Raw genomic sequence first — 19,235 nt, forward strand, 5'->3', positions numbered from 1 at the left:
AATACCCACCTGGTTCCATGTAGGGGTGAAAGCCAAAGACTGTGGATCTCTTATGCCTGGATGGAGCTGCTTCTGTTCTGATCTTCCAGTTTAGGGAAGTCAGAAAAGAATTTTTCCTCTGATTCTTAGTTACTGCTTTTCCCAGGCCAGGAGAATGGGTTAGGGGGAAAAAAAAAAAAAAAAAAGCAGAGCACTTCTCTCTCTGACCCAAGGAATTCGAATGTTAATGAAGCCAGCTGGGGCAGGGAGGGGAGGGATCAGATAGATAGGAGAGAGTAGTGTGGTAGAATAAACAAAATCACTTATCTTGTGTGGTGAGGGCTGTTTTATCTGAGATTCCAAAGGGGTATGTAGCCTGTGTGGCTGGTTGGGTCCCCTCCAAGATTCCCCCCAGGGGGTTAGGGCTGTGTCCCTTATTTGCCTTGTCTCAGGAAGCTACCATCAGCTCCGCCGCACTCGCTCCAAAGCCCAGCACCAAGGGATCTGAGCTGGGGCACTGCACGCACCAGGCTCCAGAACTAGTTCCTGTTTCCGCGTGGCCTCTTGTTCCCCTGTCAGTCAGGTCAGCGTGTAGCCTGTGTGCACTGGCTGGGTCCCTGCCGAGGCCGTCCCAGGGGGTTAAGGCTGCATCCTGTGCTTGCCTTGTCTCAGGAAGCCATCATCAGCCCCACCACACTGGCACCAAAGCACTGCACCAAGGGCTCTGGGGTAAGGTGCAGCGCACTGGGATCCGGAACTAGCCGCTGCTTCAGCACAGTCTCTCGCTCCCCAGTCACTCAGGTCAATTCCTGAGTTCCGTGTTTTATGGTCAGGGTTCGTAGATTGTCATGTACGTAATTGATTCACTTGTTTTTTTGAGTCTTTGTTGCAAGAGCTTTCAGCAGAAGCTTCTGCCTAGTCAGTCATCTTGGCCCTGCCTCGCCTAAAGTTGTAAAATCAAACAATCAGAAGGCTGGGAAGGAGTAGTTACTACTACTGAACATATTGATCAAAGAGTCTATAGAATAATCATGATCAAAACGGGGAAAATGTGGCACATAATTTCAAATTCTCAAGGAATCCAGACTTTCTGGAGTCCTTGAGGCTGGATGAACCCCCCAAAGCTTTCACCCTGAGATAATCTTTAAACCTTAAATCATCGTTAAAAAATATCCCCTGAAGTCTTCTTTAAACCATAGTTTAGCTTAATTAGTAAAGAATGTTTGCCTTGAGCATTGTTGTCAAGAACTATCTATATGGTATCAAACAACTTTTAAAGAACTATCTATACAGTATCAAATTGACAACAGCAACTTGAAAGGTTATATAGGAAGCTTAGGGAGTAGTGAGTTTATTTCAATGGGGGAGAAACAATTTGGAAAAGGAGGGTAAGAATGGTGTACAGTTTGAAGAATGTAATAAATGTCACTGAATTGTACACGTAGAAATTATTGAATTGGTATATGTTTTGCTGTGTATACAGTTGTTTCAACAGCAATAAAAAGAAAGTTGGGAAGGGGCCATACCAGCCTGTGACTCTATACCTGCCATACACTCCAGTCAGGAGCATTCTCCACAAAGCGGGGATGGAGAATCAAGGCAGGAACTTAATAGTAAATAAGGCTCCCTCCTGCTTCTCCACTCATGCTTGCCCTATTAATCCCAGGCGGAATCGATTCAATGGCACTGGGTTTGGTTTTTGGTTTTTTAACTCAAGAAGATAGCTAGAAAGAAATTTGGTTGGTGACCAATTTTTTGGACCTTTTTAAAGCTCTAATATAAGTCTTAAAAGAGCTTCCCTTCATGGATACTCTTCTTGGGTACCATGTTCTGATGGCAACAAAGTCCCCATACCCCCACCAGCCTGTTGACTTACAAGATTCCACCTCTACCTCCTGGCAGAAGCAAGCTTGCTTGCTGGTAATGAGCGATTATTCACAGTTCTCACTTGTGTTTCGATTTTGAACGCTAACTATGAAACTGCAAAGAAAGAAAGGAAAGGAAACCACATCTTCTGTGCTCTCTATATATAGGTTAGCAGCAGTCAAGAACAAAAAACAGATTTTCATGTTGACTGATGTGAGTACACCAGCCACAATGAGGAGCTCCTGCACATTTCTGGCATCCGTTCTTTCGATTGTCATTTTTCTCCTGCTAATTCCTGAAGGTAAGACTGCTTTTCGTCATTTCCATTATAACCATTGAGCAAACTGGAGCACAGTGTCAAAGAATATTCGGCAATATTAAGTCTACTAAGAGAAGATTCTTTTTTCCCCCGAGCCTTAATACGTTTAGGATTCTTTCTTGGCTTCTAAACATGTATCTTTATTTTCGAAGGAAAAACATTCTCCTTTCTTCCTTACAATTTCTTCTTTACAATGTCTTTGCAGTGGACCATAGAACCACCTGTGTTTATTGCCACCAATTTGTAGCTTGAAAATTGACCAAAAAGATTGTGTAAAAACACAAGCAAAGAAATTTAAAAGGGTCCTTTTGTTGAGAAAACGAATGGTACATTTAGGAAAGGAATAGCAGTGCATGACTCGGTTAAGCCTTTTTTGCAGCAGAAAATGCAGACACATTTTAAAGACAAGACAGACACGACCTCCACACTAAAAATGAACCAGGAATGACTCAAATTTTTATAATGATCTCTCTAAGCTACAGTCTCTATGGGAATACATTAGGGAAAATTCCCATGACAACTCTTTGGGAGCTCTATAGTATTTCTTTTATTAAGTTACATCTTTGTGTACTAAATGGTTACTAACATTCCTGGTTTTATGTAAGCTCCGCATGCATTGATTTGAAATGCTGTAAAATTCATGGCATTATCACTGAAAGGGTAGTTCTATGTTTTCCTTGTTGAACCTCCTAAGAAATGAGGATCACTCTGGGACTAGGCTGAATTGGGTTGACAAGCAATGTGGAGCTAGCCATGGTTTTTCTCTGGGATCTGTCAGCTTGTGGAAGTGGGAAGGGTGAGCAGAGATTGACACAACAACCTGTCTTGCCAGAAATTACTGAGGAAGTTCACTGGGTTATCTTGTACCTGAATATGCGGGGAAAAAATCTAAAAATAGCCCTTTTGGCTCTCCAAGCAGCACCATGGCAGTCAGCAAGAATAAGTGCCTTACAAAAGGTGGTAAAAAAGGAGCCAAGAAAAAAGTGGTTGATTCATTTTCTCAGAAAGATTGATATGATGTGAAAGCACCAGCTATGTTCAATATAATATTGGGAGAACACTAGTCACAAGAACTCAGGGAACAAAAATTGCATCTGAGGGCCTCAAGGGTCATGTTTTCGAAGTGAGCCTTGCTGACCTGCAGAACAATGAAGTTCATTTAGAAAATTCAAGCTAATTACTGAAGCTGTTCAGGGCAAAAACTGCCTGACCAACTTCCATGGCATTGATCTTACCCATGACAAAATGTGCTCCATGGATGAAAAATGGCAGACCATGACTGAAGCTCATGTTGATGTCAGGACTACCGATGGTTATTTGCTTCATCTGCTCTGTGCTGGTTTTACTAAAAAATGCAACAATCAGATTCAGAAAACGTTTTATGCTCAGCATCGACAAGTCTGCCAAATCCAGAAGAAAATGATGGAAATCATGACCCGAGAGGTGCAGACAAATGACTTGAAAGAAGTGGTCAATAAATTGATTCAAGACAGCATTGGGAAAGACATAGAAAAGGCTTGCCAATCTATTTATCCTCTCCATGATGTGTTTGTTAGAAAAGTAAAAATGCTGAAGAAGCCCAAGTTTGAATTGGGAAAACTCATGGAGTTTTCCACTGTGCTTCCTATGGTCAAAGAGAGCACTGTGGGCCCATAAAGGAAACAGACACACAAATGCAAAGGCTGATACTCTGACCCAGTGGTCTCAACCCTGCCACACATTAGAATAATCTGGAGAGTTTTAAGAGATGCTGACATCCCAGCCCAGCCCTAGAGGGATTCTGATAGGCACTGGGAATTGTTAGTTTTTTAAAGGCTTCCCACATGCTCTAAACCCTGCCCCAGACCCTTCTAGGAGTGGTTGGTTACAGGAAAGATGGGCTTATTTCTGAAGCTGGTATATGTGCTCACCAAAGATAGGACTCTGCAAAAGAGAATATTCTATTGAAAACTGAGTTTATTGAGTTTATAGTTTCTGCAGAGAAGGTCCAAATATGCACCTTTGGGGTCATCTGTCTACATGTGATTCACCCAAGGAAAAATTGAGAGTTGGGTGAAGTTCTCTTAGTTTCCTTGCCCCTTTTATTTCTAGAGCCTAGAATTTTGCCTTCCCAACACCCTTCTGGAAATGAGATCCCATGTAGTCCCTCTCTTCCCCCTTACCTCACCCTCATCAACCTCATGAAAGGTTTCTATATCTATATTGTTTACCTTTCCGAGAATTTGGTAGTGAGTTAGCTTTCATTATGGGATAGCAAGCACTGTGACTCATTCAAGGAACTATGAGCCTTGGCCTACAGTTAGATCTTTTAGGAGAACGCAGGACATTTGGTCTAGGAAGGTGAAGAGCTGAGATCATATCACAGTGGAACAAGGTTCTCTCAGCTGGCATGTATATCCTTTGCCTTGTGTTTGGGTCTTATTATTCTTTAATGATGGGCCTATACTCTTAGTGTATCATCAAGGAAGTTTTTACTGAGGCAGAATTCTCTATAGCATCTTCCCCCTCCCCTACCTCATTGCAAAAGACCTTAGATTAAACCATGAGGTTCACTCTGGAGATTCAAAGGTAGCCTCAGGAGCAACAGATGTTATTCTCTCAATTTATGAATGAGGACAGTGTGAAGTTCAATAACCAGAAGTCTCACAATGACCAAAGAACTCATGGCTTGGGTCACAGCTAAAAGGTGCTATTATCAGCTCATAAGGTGTTTTTTGCAAGAACTTTGGTTGAAAAGGGAAGTTCTCAGGCTTCTTAAAGCACTCTCCTCCCCAGATTAATACTATGACACAAGACAGTGGTTGGGGTGCTCACGGTTTCCATCACCACCAGCATCTCCTGTAACAACCGTTACCGGTGTAGACCAAGGCACAGCTCTCTGTCCTTTGCCAGGCTTGAGGCCTGAAGATGGTGATTTGGGATAGATTTCCAGCCTAATAATCCTTGGGATGGCCATTGACACAGCTTCTGTAGGTTAAACTGCAGGACTGTCTCAGAAGGTCCAACAAGAGTGGGATTTTCATTCAGGTGTCTAAGGTCTACATGAAGTAAAAACAGGAAAAAATGCTTTCACCCATGCTTCCTCTCCACCTGGGAGAATTGTGGCTGGCCTTAGAAACACAACTTTATGTAGAGCTCTTTGGGTGAGTACTGACCTGAATTGCTTTTTTCTATTTAACAGATTTCTGTGCTAAAATCATTGGAGGAAATGAAGTGCATCCTCATTCAAGACCCTACATGGTCTTCCTTAATGGAACAAAAATCTGTGGTGGGGCTTTGATTGCAAAAGACTGGGTGTTGACTGCAGCTCACTGTCCCTGGTAAGAGCTTTGGTTTTAAAAAATATTTGTGTATATATTCTAATTTTTGGTGATATTAATAAAAAGAGATAGGAATCAACTCGATGGCACTGGGTTTATTTATCCCACTAAAACCACAGGAGGCTCATGTGTATTTTCACATCCCTTAAATCTCTGGGACTTTGCCCTACTCCCAAAGTGAACCAAAAACCCATTGCCACCGTGTTGATTCCAAATCATGGTGATCCCAAGTGTTAAGAGTAGAACTGTTCCATAGGTTTTCTTGGTTATAATCTTTACAGAAGTAGATTGACAAGACTTTCTTCCTTGGTGCCACTGAGTTGGTTTGAACTCCCAACCTTTAGGTTAGCAGTTGAGCACAAACCTTTTCCCTTAACTCGGCAGGGAGTTAAGCTCAGACTCTGTCCCAAAGAGGCCAGTGAGGAAGCAGCATCTACAACTCTTTCTGTTTGTCTCCGCGAGAGCCTCTGTATAGGTGCTGTGAGGTTTTGCTTCTGGTCATGACTGCGTGACCCATAGAATTCACCACATCATGGTAGGCAAAGACTTCCAGTGCCCCCTCAGAGGCCTGGGCACAACTGTCAAGTTGCTTGTTTGGAATGCCTTCCTATCCCCTTAGGAAGTATCTCTTACTCCTTCAGCTATTTGTTAAGCCCTGTCAACCATTCCCTTCGGCTCTCTTCCAGACCTGGTCTTTTCTCCACCCATATTGGATGGCCCAGGATTAGAATCAAACCTCTAATCCTAGGCCATCCAATATCATAGCCAACAGCCACATGTGACTATATAAATGTAAACGAATTAAAGTTAAATAAAACTACAAATTTAGCTCCTCAGTCATCCTAATGCCATTTCAAGTGCTCAGTAGCCATGTGTGGCAAGTGGCTGCCATGGTGGACAGTGCAGATTTATAGAATATTTCATCACCAAAGTATGCCCTACTGGAAAGCACTGTTCTAAAGTCTTAAGCGAGACTGAACTCAGCTGATGCTCTGGAAAAACAGAGCGTGAATAGTTGGTTGATGCATTTCATACTAGGATGTGAAAGATGATAGCTTTAATTCTTCCCTGGTTTCCAAGAAACCCTGGTGGTGCAGTGGTTAAGTGCTACGGCTGCTAACCAAGGGGTCAGCAGTTTGAATCTGCCAGGCACTCCTTGGAAACTCTATCGGGCAGTTTTACTCTGTCCTGTAGGGTTGCTATGAGTTGGAAACGACTCAACAGCAGTGGGTTTGGTTTAGTTTGGGTTTTTAATTTTCCCAGAGAGTATTTTGATTTTGTCTACCAAAATGAACCATTAGCATGGAATAAGATAAGGGGAAACTCCTGGGTCCCTACTTCAGGCCACCATCCCCCCAACATACATGACCTCAAGGCCATGCAACTAGAGTCTTTACTGGGCAGTCTCCTTCTGAAAGTTTTCCCTTTTAAGGTTAAGTTTGTTGCTCTCTTCCAACAATCCCTTTGGTCCATTACTCTACAAATATCATGCGTTCCCAGGTGTCTTTTTCTTCTGTCTCCAGACCACTGAGACCTTTGTTTTCCAGTAATCTGTAGCATAATTCTCTATCGCAGCCCGAAAACCCCAACAGAGACTCGAAAGACTTGGCTTAGCTACAATGGAGTTCAATTGTTTTTCAATGAACTTAGCTTGGTTTATTGTAAATAAACTGGTAATAATGATAAAATTTGTAAGCATCTTACTCTTTTATTCTTTAAAGCACATAGTTTTTGTTTTTTCTGAGCTACAAACAATTAACTTCACAACAATCGATCAGCACATAATATGTTCATCCCCCGGTTAAAACAGTAAGCTCAGCTAAGTGGTGCTGTATCTGTTTCAGTCCTTCTCAAGTCATTCTTGGAGCTCACACAATAAGAAAGAATGAGCCAGAAAAACAAATAATGTCCTGTAAGAAAGAGATTCCGTATCCCTGCTATGACCGGAAAACATATAAGGATGATCTTAAACTTCTACAGGTATGTACCTTTTGATTGTCTTCTTAAAAACCAAGGATCTCCTACAATCTCACCACCTAAATGGAAATTTTCCTTGGTGCCCCTATCAGCTACAGACTCAAATAATGGGATCCCTGAGGGTGGGGCTAGAATGTAAGTAGAAATGTGGATATTTTATTTATTTCATTCTCTTTATTCTTGTCTCCCAACAGCTGAACAAAAATGCAACACTTAATAAAAACGTGGCAATCCTTCCCCTACCTAAAAATGGGGAGGATGTGGAGGCAGGAACAGTGTGTCGAGTTGCAGGGTGGGGGAGGACTCAGAATAATTCTCCTCAGTCTTCAGATACCCTAAGAGAAGTCAATATCACTGTCATAAGCAGAAAAATCTGCAATGATGAAAAGCCCTATAAATATAAGGCTGTGATTGGACTGAATATGATTTGTGCCGGAGACCCCCGAGGTAGAAAAGACACATGTAATGTAAGTAAAAGAAGATCTGATATTTTAGCTGCTGTAGGACTGAGTCATGCAGACACAGAAAACATAATGTAATGCTTTGCCTTATCATGGTGTTGGCTTATACAGGGTCCTAGTGCTTTTTGAAAGAGTTATTGATAAAACCCCAGTCAAATAACTTAATATCCTCCGCTCAAGTGAATTGTTCATCAAAAATAAAAAGTTCACTGCTAATGTGTGGGTTGACCCACTACATCTTCTAGATTTTATACTAGAAACCACTGTTTTAGTTATCTAGTGCTGCTATAACAGAAATACAAGTGGATGGCTTCAACAAACAGAAGTTTATTCTTTTTTTTTTTAGTCCAGGAAGCTAGAAGTTTGAATGCAGGGTGCCAGCTCCAGGTGAAAGCTTTCTCTCTTTGTCAGCTCTGGGTGAAGGTCCTTGTCATCGATCTTCCAAGGAGCTTCTCAGTGCAGGGACCCTGGGTCCAAAGGACCCACTATTCTCCTGGCTCATGTTTCTTGGTGGTATGAGGTCCGCATGTCTATCTTTTATATCTCAAAAGAGCTTGGTTTAAGACACAACCTAATCTTGTAGATTGAGTCCTGCCTCATTAACATAAAAAAAAATTTAAAAATTAACATAGCTGCCTCTAATCCTGCCTTATTAACATGAAAGGTAGGATTTACAACATATAGGATAATCACATCAGATGACAAAATGGTAGACAATCACACAATACTGGGAATCATGGCCTAGCCAAGTTGACACATATTTTGGGGGGACACAATTCAATCCATGACACCACTGAGAAGCAGTGTTTCTCTTTTTTTCTCATTTTTCTTATTAACATATATAGATCTAAACATGAAGATATGTAAGACTCAGGAGAACTAAAGTCAGGGCTCCTATAAGGCCTTCAGTGCCCTTTTTTCTATCCAAATCCCCCACCCCCTATCAAATTTCTCCCCTGCTTAACCAGGGCAAGTCTGAAATGCTTGTCATCCCAAGCCAGGCTGAGAATCTGGAGCTGGATCCCATAGGTTTCCAGAGTCAAGCTTAACCCCCAAAAAACAACTTTCAGGGATGACCCACTCCATAGAATGTGCAAGCTTCCATATGAGTCCCCTGAAGAAGAGTGGGTAGGGACCTGCTTAAAGGCAGGAGTAGAAAAAATACTTTACACTGTTTTAAGCTATGAGTACTGGCATCTGATTTTTCACCCCTCTGGAGGACGATTTACAGCCTCTCCTGAAGAGAAGGGGTATGCAATGTGCATGGCTAGGAAGTTATCAGAGATTGAGGTCCTTCAGGATCAAGTCTTAGCAAATCCCAAGTAAAGAGGGAGTCTGACTTCAGCACTCTCCCACTTTCTCTTCTTTGCCATCCCTTCTACTCCTCCACCACTCCGGGCAACTAGGAATGCAGAAGCTTCATGTTCTTGGAACCACATGCAACATCTTAAGGCCACAGCAGCATCCCACAATGCTGGTCCCTCTCCTGCCAGCCACTTCTCTACCATCAAAGCTTAGCAATCCTTTTCCTTTCTCTCAATGCCCAAGACTCCTTGGAATTGGCTGTTGATGAATTAAACCTAAAGGACTAATTCTGAAAATCCAAGGCACTCTAACAGGCAAGGGAAATACGCTTGTCCAGGGAGGACCCAGATTCTCACATGGTCCCTTACTTCATACACTCATAAGGCCAACTTTTGTGTGAAAGAGAAGGATCATTGGTGTCTTCCCACTGGTAAGGTGGAATTGGGTCCCTCAGAGACTTGCATTTGAAGAGTTCTACATACATGCCTCTCCAGGGGCCTTCTAATATTGATAGTCTTCCCTGAAGCCATACAGAAGACTCTAGACTTCAAACTCATTTAAATATGCTGATTCTAGAGTTCCAGGAGGGAATACAAGGTCACACACTGGATGACCCAGTCAGCAACTTACCCCTAGCCAACACCTCAGTCCTATGAACTCAGTGAGAGCCTAAGTGTAACCCCTGGTTTCCTGGAGCCTCCATCTAACACCAGAGGCTCAGAGGCGATCTGGGGGAGCAATTTCTATCTACTTGAGATAGGTGAAGGGGAGGGAAAGGTTGCTTTGGTTTTGTTTCTTTGGGAGAAGGGAAGACAATTATCTGCTGGAGGAGCCAGAAAACAGTTTCATGGTTTTCGCCCTTTGCCTCAACATCCCATCTGCATTTGACTATTTTATCCTTTGAGTTATTAAGCATTTAACAGGAGTGTTTTCTTTCTGAAAGCAGGGGATCAGATAATCAGTCTCCAAATTAACTGACACCATAAGCTAGAGTAGAAGTCTCATTTCAATTTTCACTGGTTCATAAATCAACTGAGTGAGCCAATTAAAAATAATAAAATCTTTCCAAACATTTCGGTTTTTTTAAGCACTCATTTTCACTTCACTCAAGATTGGTCTTAACTCCATATTGAATGACATAGAATTTCTTTCATTTCATGAATGGTCATGTTCCACACTGATCCCTACCACCCTTCTTGTTTTCCCATAGGGAGATTCTGGAAGCCCTTTGATATGTGAAGGTATTTTCAGAGGCATCACTTCCTTTGGCCTTTCAAAGAAATGCGGAGACCCTCGAGGACCTGGCGTCTATACACTTCTCTCAGAGAAATACCTCACATGGATAACTGAGACAATCAAGGGGACAGCTTAGATAACTGTATCTCATTTGCTGTCATTTCTTTACTTTACTATAAATAAATAAAATCAATTCGTTTGGCTATATCCACTTCTCTCCTGTAACTTTAGTAAGCAAATCTCCACTTGCAAAGTGAAGCAGAATAATACAGCAAGCTCATGAATAATGCAAAGAAGAGATTAGGGGACCAATGTCACCAGTGTCATCCATGTGTCAACTAACATGGGAATTTTGCCCAAATTATTCATTTCACTTTCTCAGTGGGAGTCAGCAGATGTGACATTAAAATCAGGCCTGTCCAGCAACATGTACAGTGAAGGGCTCTGCAATTCTACAGGAAACAGAAACAACCCATCTGGAGCATTTGGGTTGAAAGAAAATAAGTCTGCCCTTCAAAGCCCATTGTTCTGTGTCAACCCCTGCTGCTCATATTTATATCCAAGAACATGAGTTAATGGGAGAAATAGAAATGCTTTACAGTATTTCCCAAAGACAGGTGAGGAATAGAAATCAAAATTCTGAAGAATACAAATAAAACAGTTGGCCAGCCAAGAAAATCATACACCAAAAAGTCAGTCTCCTATATTGTACATAAGCCTTGGATTTTCCAGGTGATTTCTTGGTTCTCCATGTCCCTGAGCCTGGATAGGTTCAATCAACACGTGGTTACAGTGGCTGCCATCCCACAGTAAGGAGTCTAAGTGCTGAATTGTGACCAGAAAGGTTTCTTTGGAAAAATCCCTACAGAGCTTATTCAGCATTTTGAACTTAGTGGATAATCATCAATGCAGCAGCCACTTCAAGGTGTCACTGTGTGAACTGATTCCTTCAATTTCCATCAGCTCTTTTAGAACACAAATGTATATATTGTCCCAAATGAAGAGCATACAGCAATGCTGTGAGAAAAAGACATTTTCTTTAAACAAAGAAAGAAGCATGGCTTAAAGACTGATCAAAATACCAGCATACTGGTTTTCAACTATGCCCGTCCATTAGACTTACCAGGCTCTTTAAAATTACCAAGACCTAGGCCCCACCTCTAGAGATTCTTTTTAATTGGTGTTCAGTACAACCAGGCAGCAGTATTCTTTAATAAGCTTCCTAATAACGCTAACCAAAAGGTTGGCAGTTGGAATCCACCAGCTGCTCCTTGGAAACCCTATGGGGCAGTTCTGCTCTGTCCTGTAGCGTCGCTGTGAGTCAGAGTCGACTTGATGGCAAACAGGTTTGGTTTGGGTGATGATTCTACTGTGATTCCCTGCATTAGAAAATAAGGTCTGGCGCTCATATTTAAAAGAGAGGCTAAGAAGAGCGTGACTGGGATGATTTCTGGTTTTTCTTTTTTTCTTTTTCTATAACCCCTAATTCCAAGTTAGGATTTTAACTTGAATAGAAGGATGGCATATTCCCTGTTGGCAATGCTTATTACAGATTTTGAACTCCACTTAAAAATCAGTGGTATGCGTTCCTCATACATTGCTGATAGGAGTGTAAATTGGAACAACCTCTTTTGAAAGCTGGCAGTATATACACACATCCCATGGTCTGGGAGTTACACTCTTGGCTATATACCAAACAAAAATGGTTGTTTTTGTCCACCAAATACACGTTCAAGAATGTGCATAGCAGCTTTATTCCTAAAAGTCAAAATTGGAAATAGCTCAAATATCCATCCACAATAAAATGGGTAAGGAATTGTTGTACATTCATACAATGGAATACTACAGAGCAATGAAAAAGAACAACATGAATTAATCTTTCAAACTTAATGTTGAATGAAGGAAGCCAGGAACAAAAGAATATATATACTGTATGATTTCATTTATATGAAGGTCAGCATTAGACAAAATTAATCCATGGAGACAGAGGTCAGAAAGTGGAAGGATGTTGACTGGGAGGGGGCACAAGGGAGCCTTTTAGGTACCAGAAATTGTTTATATCAGAATGTGGATGCTGGTGACAGTTATCCATTCATAAATAAAAATTCATCAAACTATACATGTAAGACTCATGTGCTTTATTACATGTGAATTATTACATAACAAAAAAAAATTTAATTACAAAACTTAAAAATCAGTTTGACAAAGAATTCTGTTTTTTTGTATTATCTGGAAGTTCACTTGTTTCTTCTCTAAAACTATATCCCAGACTTCGCACCAAAACTAAAAGCAAGTGAAAGATATATTGCTCTCTTTTTAATGAAAGCTTCTTGTTCACACACCCGTATTAATTGAGAGCATTAATTGGTCTTTGGTCACAATATGGTGTCATGAAAATGAGAAGATACAGGTGCCCACAGAGTGGTGGGGTATAGAGGAAGTAGCCTAATCATCCAGCTTCCTGCTAAACATTTTCTTACAGTTTATACCTGGCTAATTAAGAAGATCAAATTTAAAAGCATTAGCTTAAAGAAGAGTGTACACTGCAGGAACGCATCACATTTGTAGCTTTTGGTGGCCTGAAAGTTTCTAAGAATTACTAGAACTATCAAGCAGATTTTCTATGTTAAAAAAATAAGGAAAGGCAAGGAAGAGAATGTGTTGACAAATGAACAGGGATTTGGACCTTGTATATCCAATTTGATTTTTCAATTAGCAAGGTTTTTGTTTTATGGATTTTTTTTCTTTTCCTTTTTTTGCAGAGTATGGGGGTGGCGTTATATTGGTAAAAGACATTGTTTTATGACAAGACAAACAAATCAATATTTGCTATCTAAAAAAAAGCATATGCAAAACATCCCAAGGAGCACCAAAAAAGTATAAGGTGTGCTCACTCAGCTCCATGAGATCCCAATCTAATTGTTCATGGAAGAAATAAGTGTGTTAACCCTAAAATAATCAAATAATTACTATTTACATAGTAATAAAAGATCTCAAAAACAATTACAGTAGTATATTAATATCAAATAGGTGAAACCGACTAATGCTGAGAATCCAAACCCAGGTGACATAATTTCAAAACACTTCTTGGAGAGGTTAGGACTTGCTCAGATGTGCAAGGAAGAGGGGGAGAGGAGCAGGAATTCCAGGCCAGAAGAAAAACTCCAACAAAGGTACCAAAGCAGGAAGTCACAAGATGTAGATAAGCGTTAATGTAGGAGATGGGTGGGAAATAATATTAAGATGACAGAACAGTGGGAAAATGGAGTTTGAAGAAACCTTATTGAAGTTCCAAATTGACTAAATTCAAGTTCTTATTCTTGCAGGTATTGGGATGCACTCAAGGTCACAGAGTTTCTCACAGAGCCAGGGCAAGGACATCAAGTCCCCTAATTTCAGATCCTGGACTCAGGACACAAGGTGGAGTCCAAGGGGTTTAGGTAATAGTGGGAGCCCTGATGGCTCAGTGGTTAAGAGTTCGGCTGCTAACCATAAAAGGTCTGCAGTTCAAATCCACCAGCCGTTCCTTGGAAACACTATGGGGCAGCTCTACTCTGTCCTACGGGGTCGCTAAGAGTCAGAATCAACTCGACAGCAACGGGTTTTGGGAGTTTATGAGCAGAAGACTGATGGGATCAGCACAGTGCAATCAGAAGTTGAACCTGGCAGTGGTGTAGAAACGAAGAAGACTAAACCAAGACTAAAGAACCAGTCAGAAACAAATTACACCAGACCAGTCATCAGGTATTCGGAAATGACCAGGATGTGGCACAAGGAAAGACAGCAAGGGGTGAACTGAGGAAACATTGGAACAGGATAATCCAGAGGCTCCCAAGTGACCAAATGGCCAGGATAAGGATGGAACCATTAAGAGGAAAAAGAGTCTTAGAGAAGAGCTCTCCCACTCATCTGTCAGTTTATTGTACTGTGGGGGCTTGTGTGTTGCTGAGATGCTGGAAGCTATGCCACTGGTATTCAAACACCTGCATGGTCACCCATGTAGGACAGGTTTCAGCTGAGCTTCCAGACTAAGACAGACTAGGAAGAAGGACCTGGTGGTCTACTTCTGAAAAGAATTAGTCAGTGAACATCCTATGAATAGCAGCAGAACATTGTCTAATATAGTGCCAGAAGATGACCCCTTCAGGTTGGAAAGCACTCAAAATACGACTGGGGAAGAGCTGCCTCCTCAAAATAGAGTCGACCTTAATGACACGGATGGAGTCAAGCTTTCAGGACCTTCACTTGCTCATGTGGTATGACTCAAAATGAGAAGAAACAGCTACAAAAATCCATTAATAATCAGAACCTGGAATGTAGGAAGTATGAATCTAGGAAAATTGGAAATCATCAAAAATGGAATAGAACACATAAAGATCAATATCCTAGGCATTAGAAAGCTGAAATGGCCCGGTAGTGGCCATTTTGAATAGGGTAATCATATGGTCTACTATGCCAGGAATGACAAAGAGGAATGGTATTGTATTTATCATCAAAAAGAACATTTCGAGATGTATCCTAAAGTATAATGCTGTCAGTGATAGGACAATAAGCATATGCCCATAAGGAAGAGCAGTTAGTACGACTATTATTCAAATTTACCCACCAACCACTAAGGTCAAAGATGAAGAAGTTGAAGATTTTTATCAACTTCTGCAGTCTGAAATGGATCAAACATGCAATCAGATGCATCAATGATTACTGGTGATTAGAATTACCCCCTGTGTCTTGGAAACTCTGATGGCATAGTGGTTAAGTGCCACAGCTGCTAACCAAAGGGTCGGCAGTTCAAATCCACCAGGTGCTCCTTGGAAACTCCATGGGGCAGTTTTACTCTGTCCTATAGGGTCGCTATGAGTCGGAATCGACTCGACGGCACTGGGTTTTTTTTGTTGTTGTTTGGGTGATTGAAATGCAAAAATTGGAAACAGAGAAGAAGGACCATAGTTGGAAAATATGGCCTTGGTAATACAAATGATGCTGGAGATCTCATGATAGAATTTTTGAAGACCAATGACTTCTTCATTGCAAACACTTTTTTCACCAACATACATGGCAGCTATACACGTGGACCTCGACAGATGGAACACGCAGGAATCAAATCGACTACATCTGTGAAAAGAGACAATGGAAAAGCTCAATATCATCAGTCAGAACAAGGCCAGGGCTGACTGCAGAACAGACCATCAATTGCTCCTATGGAAGTTCAAGTTGAAACTGAAGAAAATTAGAACAAGTCCATGAGAACCAAAGTATGACTTTGAATATATCCCACCTGAATTTAGAAATCATTAGCACTGAACACTAATGACTGAAGACCAGATGAGTTGTGCAAGGACATCATACATAAAGAAAGCAAGAGGTCATTAAAAAGACAGGAAAGAAAGAAAAGAGCAAAATGGATGTCAGCAGAGACTCTGAAGCTTGATCTGGAACATCCAGTAGCTAAAGCAAATGGAAGAAATGATGAAGTAAAAGAACTGAACAGAAGATTTCAAGGGGTGCCTTGAGAAGACAAAGTATTATAATGATATGTGCAAAGAGCTGGAGATAGAAAACCAAAAGGGAAGAACACGCTTGGCAGCATTTCTCAAGCTGAAAGGACTGAAGAAAAAATTCAAGCCTCGAATTGCAATATTGAATGATTCTACTGGGAAAATATTAAATGGCTGCAGCAGTATATAGGTAGGGAACTGCCAGAAATTCAAGAGTTTCTGAAGAGGATATGAAACAAGGGATATCATTGCTGATGTCAGATGGATCCTGACTGAAAGCAGAGAATCCCAGAAAGATGTTTACCTGTGTTTTATTGACTATGCAAAGGCAGTCAACTGCGTGGATCACAACAAATATGGATAACATCGTGAAGAATGGAAATTACTGAACACTTAGTTGTGCTCATGAGGAACCTGTACATAGATCAAGAGCCAGTCCTTAGAACAGAACAAGGGACTACTATGTAGTTTAAAGTTAAGAAAGGTATGCATCAGGATTGTATCCTTTCACCATACCTACTCAATCTGTATGCTGAGCAAATAATCTGAGAAGCTGGACTATACGAAGAATGTGGCACCAGGATTGGAGAAAGACTCATCAACCTGCATTATGCAGATGACACAACTTTACTTGCTGAAAGTGAAAAGAACTTGAAGTACTCACTGACAAAGATCAAAAAACACAGCCTTCAGTATGGATTACACCTCAACAAAAAGAAAACAAAAATCCTCACAACTGGACCAATAAGCAACATCATGATAAAAAGGGAAAAGATTGAAGTTGTCAAGGATTTCATTTTACTTGAACCCACAATTAACAGTCATGGAAGCAGCAGTCAAGAAATCAAAAGACACATTACATCCGTAAATTGGCTGCAAAAGACCCCTTTAAACTGTTGAAAAGCAAAGAAGTCACCTTGAAGACTAAGGTGTGCTTGACCCAAGGCATGATGTTTTCAATTGCTTCATATGCATGCGAAAGTTAGGTGATAAATAAGGAATACTGAAGAAGAATTGATGCCTTTGAATTGTGATGTTGGCAAAGAATACTGAATATACCGTGGACTGCCAAAAGAACAAACAAACGTGTCTTAAAAGAGGTGCAACCAGAATATTCCTTAGAAGCAAGGATGGTAAGACTATGTCTCACACACTTTGGACATGTTACCAGAAGGGATCAGTCCCTGGGGATGGGTATTATGCTTGGTAAATTAGAGGGTCAGTGAAAAGAGGAAGACCCTCAACCAGATGGATTGACACAGTGGCTGCAACAATGGGTTCAACATACCAATGATTGTGATGATGGCGCAGGACTGGGCAGTGTTTCATTCCATTGTACATAGGGACACTATGAGTCAGAACTGACTCAACAGCACCTAACAACAACAACAATAGGAGAGCTGATTTTGAGAGGAAATAACATGCATTTAGCATACTTCTTAGCATATAAAAACCAGTTGCCATCAAGTTGATTCTAATTCATGGTGGCCCTACGTGTTGCAAAGTGGAACTGCACTCCATGGGGTTTTGGAAGCAGATTGCCAGGTTTTACTTCTGACGCACCTCTGAGTGGGCTCAATATGCCAACATTCTAGTTAGCAGCCAAGTACTTAACCACTTGCACCTCCCATGGACTCCACTGACATAATGAATGAGTTGTATTTTCCCTGTATCGAGTTTGAGCTAAAAATGAGAATGGTTTCATAAGGGAAATATTCAGAAGCAAATCAGAAATGTGAGTTTGGAGCTTTGGAGAAAAGTCACGGTGGGAAAGAAGTATGTAAGAATCTTTGCTATAAATATTCTGGCTAAAGCAATGAAATGGGTCTCTAAAAAAATAAGATAGAGAGTGAGAAGGAAGAAGAAGTGGAGGAGGAGGAGAAAGAAGAGGAGAAAGAGGAAGGAGAAGAGCTAAGTAGAGCAAAAAGAAAAGAGGGTGAGAGACAAAATCTCTGAAAAAATGCAATGAATGGAAGAGAAGCAAACTAATCTGAGAAAAAAGGTCAGGAAAACAGGCATTCACATCAAGAAAGGTTCTTCATCTTGTTTGATACTCATAACAAGCCCATGGAGAAGACAAGTCTAATACAATTGTTCTCACTTAGAAAGGAGGAAACTGAAGCATAGAGGGTCTGGGTGACTAGCAGCATTTCCACACAGAGGCTGTCCCATCAGCTGCAGCTGAAAAAATTCGGGTGTGGTCTGGACTCAACGCCAGGTGCAGCACTCTGCCACTGTGGCCTGTGGGAAGAAAGACACAGTTCATATTCATCATTACAGGGTTGCTGCTAAGGTCTGGGAAGCAACCTAAAGGGGGCCACAACCACATCCAGGATAAAGGCCTTCTCGATGCCTGCCACAAAGAATGCTACTGTGCCTTTGTGGAGGTAAACACCATTCAGGGTTGACTCTGGGCAGCACTCTAAGGTGGCTGAGGTTTTGCTTCGATGTTTCCTCCTTCAGTATAAGTTTCCTGCGGCTGCCATAAAAAATTGCAACAACCAGGTGGCTTGAAACATCAGAAAATTATTCTCTCACAGTTCTGGCACCCTGAAGTCCAAAATCAAAATGTCAGCTCTAGGGAAGAATCCATTCTCTGCCCCTTCTAGCTTCTGGCAGCTGTTAGCATTCTTTGACTGATGAACTCACTCCAGTCTCTGTCTCTGTGGTCACATGGCTTCCTCCTCTGTGTGTCTCTTACAAGGACACTTCTCATTGGATCTAGGGCCAACCCAGGTAATCCAGGATGACTTCGTCTCAAGAATCTTATCTTAATGACATCTACAAAGGATCCTTTTTCCACATAAGGTCACATTCACAGGCTCCAGAGATTTGAGGTGAATAACTTCAGGGGGATGGGGTATTTCTGGCCTGTCATACCCTTTATGCCTCTTACCATTATTAGTTCTCTAATCCACCAACACCCAAGAATTGTCATCACTGTGCTTCTGCCACTCACTTCACCCCTCCTCTTCCCCTCTTCCAAAAGTTAGCTAACCATTCTCATCCCCTAACGGACCCATGTTCCAAGAAATTAACCAAATTAACTATGTACGTATCTGTTGTATCTGTTATGGATTGAATTATGTCCCTGAAAAATGGGTATGAACTTGGCTAGGCCATGATTCCCACTATTGAGTGGTTTTCCACAATTTTATGATCTGATGTTATTATCCTTCAAACCCAAAACCAAACCCAGTGCCGTCAAGTTGATTCCAACTCATAGCAACCCTATAGGACAGAGCAGAACTGCCCCATGGAGTTTCCAAGGAGCACC

The 19,235-nt window shown here is 41.3% G+C and overlaps 2 protein-coding genes and 1 pseudogene across 2 annotated transcripts in view; 2 read left to right on the top strand and 1 right to left on the bottom strand.

Annotated features, from left to right (window-relative positions):
- Positions 1–647: 647 nt before the first annotated feature.
- On the top strand, positions 648–10,670 carry LOC126064666 (granzyme A-like). Its single transcript, XM_049863850.1, has 6 exons — positions 648–708; positions 2,013–2,146; positions 5,346–5,484; positions 7,329–7,464; positions 7,656–7,928; positions 10,438–10,670. The coding sequence occupies exons 2-6, from the start codon at positions 2,047–2,049 to the stop codon at positions 10,597–10,599; spliced, it is 810 nt and encodes a 269-aa protein (XP_049719807.1). The 5' UTR covers positions 648–708; positions 2,013–2,046; the 3' UTR covers positions 10,600–10,670.
- On the top strand, positions 3,088–3,820 carry LOC126061540 (40S ribosomal protein S3a-like; annotated as a pseudogene).
- A 7,428-nt stretch (positions 10,671–18,098) lies between the features above and the next one.
- The window catches only part of CDC20B (cell division cycle 20B), a 71,784-nt gene continuing 70,647 nt past the window's right edge, over positions 18,099–19,235 (bottom strand). The window contains exon 12 of the mRNA XM_049867604.1: positions 18,099–18,199. Coding sequence (XP_049723561.1) covers positions 18,099–18,199 — 101 coding nt within the window. The remainder of the gene's footprint in view (positions 18,200–19,235) is intronic.

Source organism: Elephas maximus, chromosome 2 (assembly GCF_024166365.1).
Source record: "Elephas maximus indicus isolate mEleMax1 chromosome 2, mEleMax1 primary haplotype, whole genome shotgun sequence".
NCBI lineage: Eukaryota > Metazoa > Chordata > Mammalia > Proboscidea > Elephantidae > Elephas > Elephas maximus.

What these genes read in the sequence shown, in the direction of transcription:
- LOC126064666 (XM_049863850.1), top strand. Translation starts at nt 2,047, where the DNA reads ATGTTGACTGATGTGAGTACACCAGCCACAATGAGGAGCTCCTGCACA. An exon ending in TCTCCTGCTAATTCCTGAAG is followed by an intron (nt 2,147 to 5,345) that starts GTAAGACTGCTT and finishes TCTATTTAACAG; the next exon opens with ATTTCTGTGCTAAAATCATT. An exon ending in ACTGCAGCTCACTGTCCCTG is followed by an intron (nt 5,485 to 7,328) that starts GTAAGAGCTTTG and finishes TATCTGTTTCAG; the next exon opens with TCCTTCTCAAGTCATTCTTG.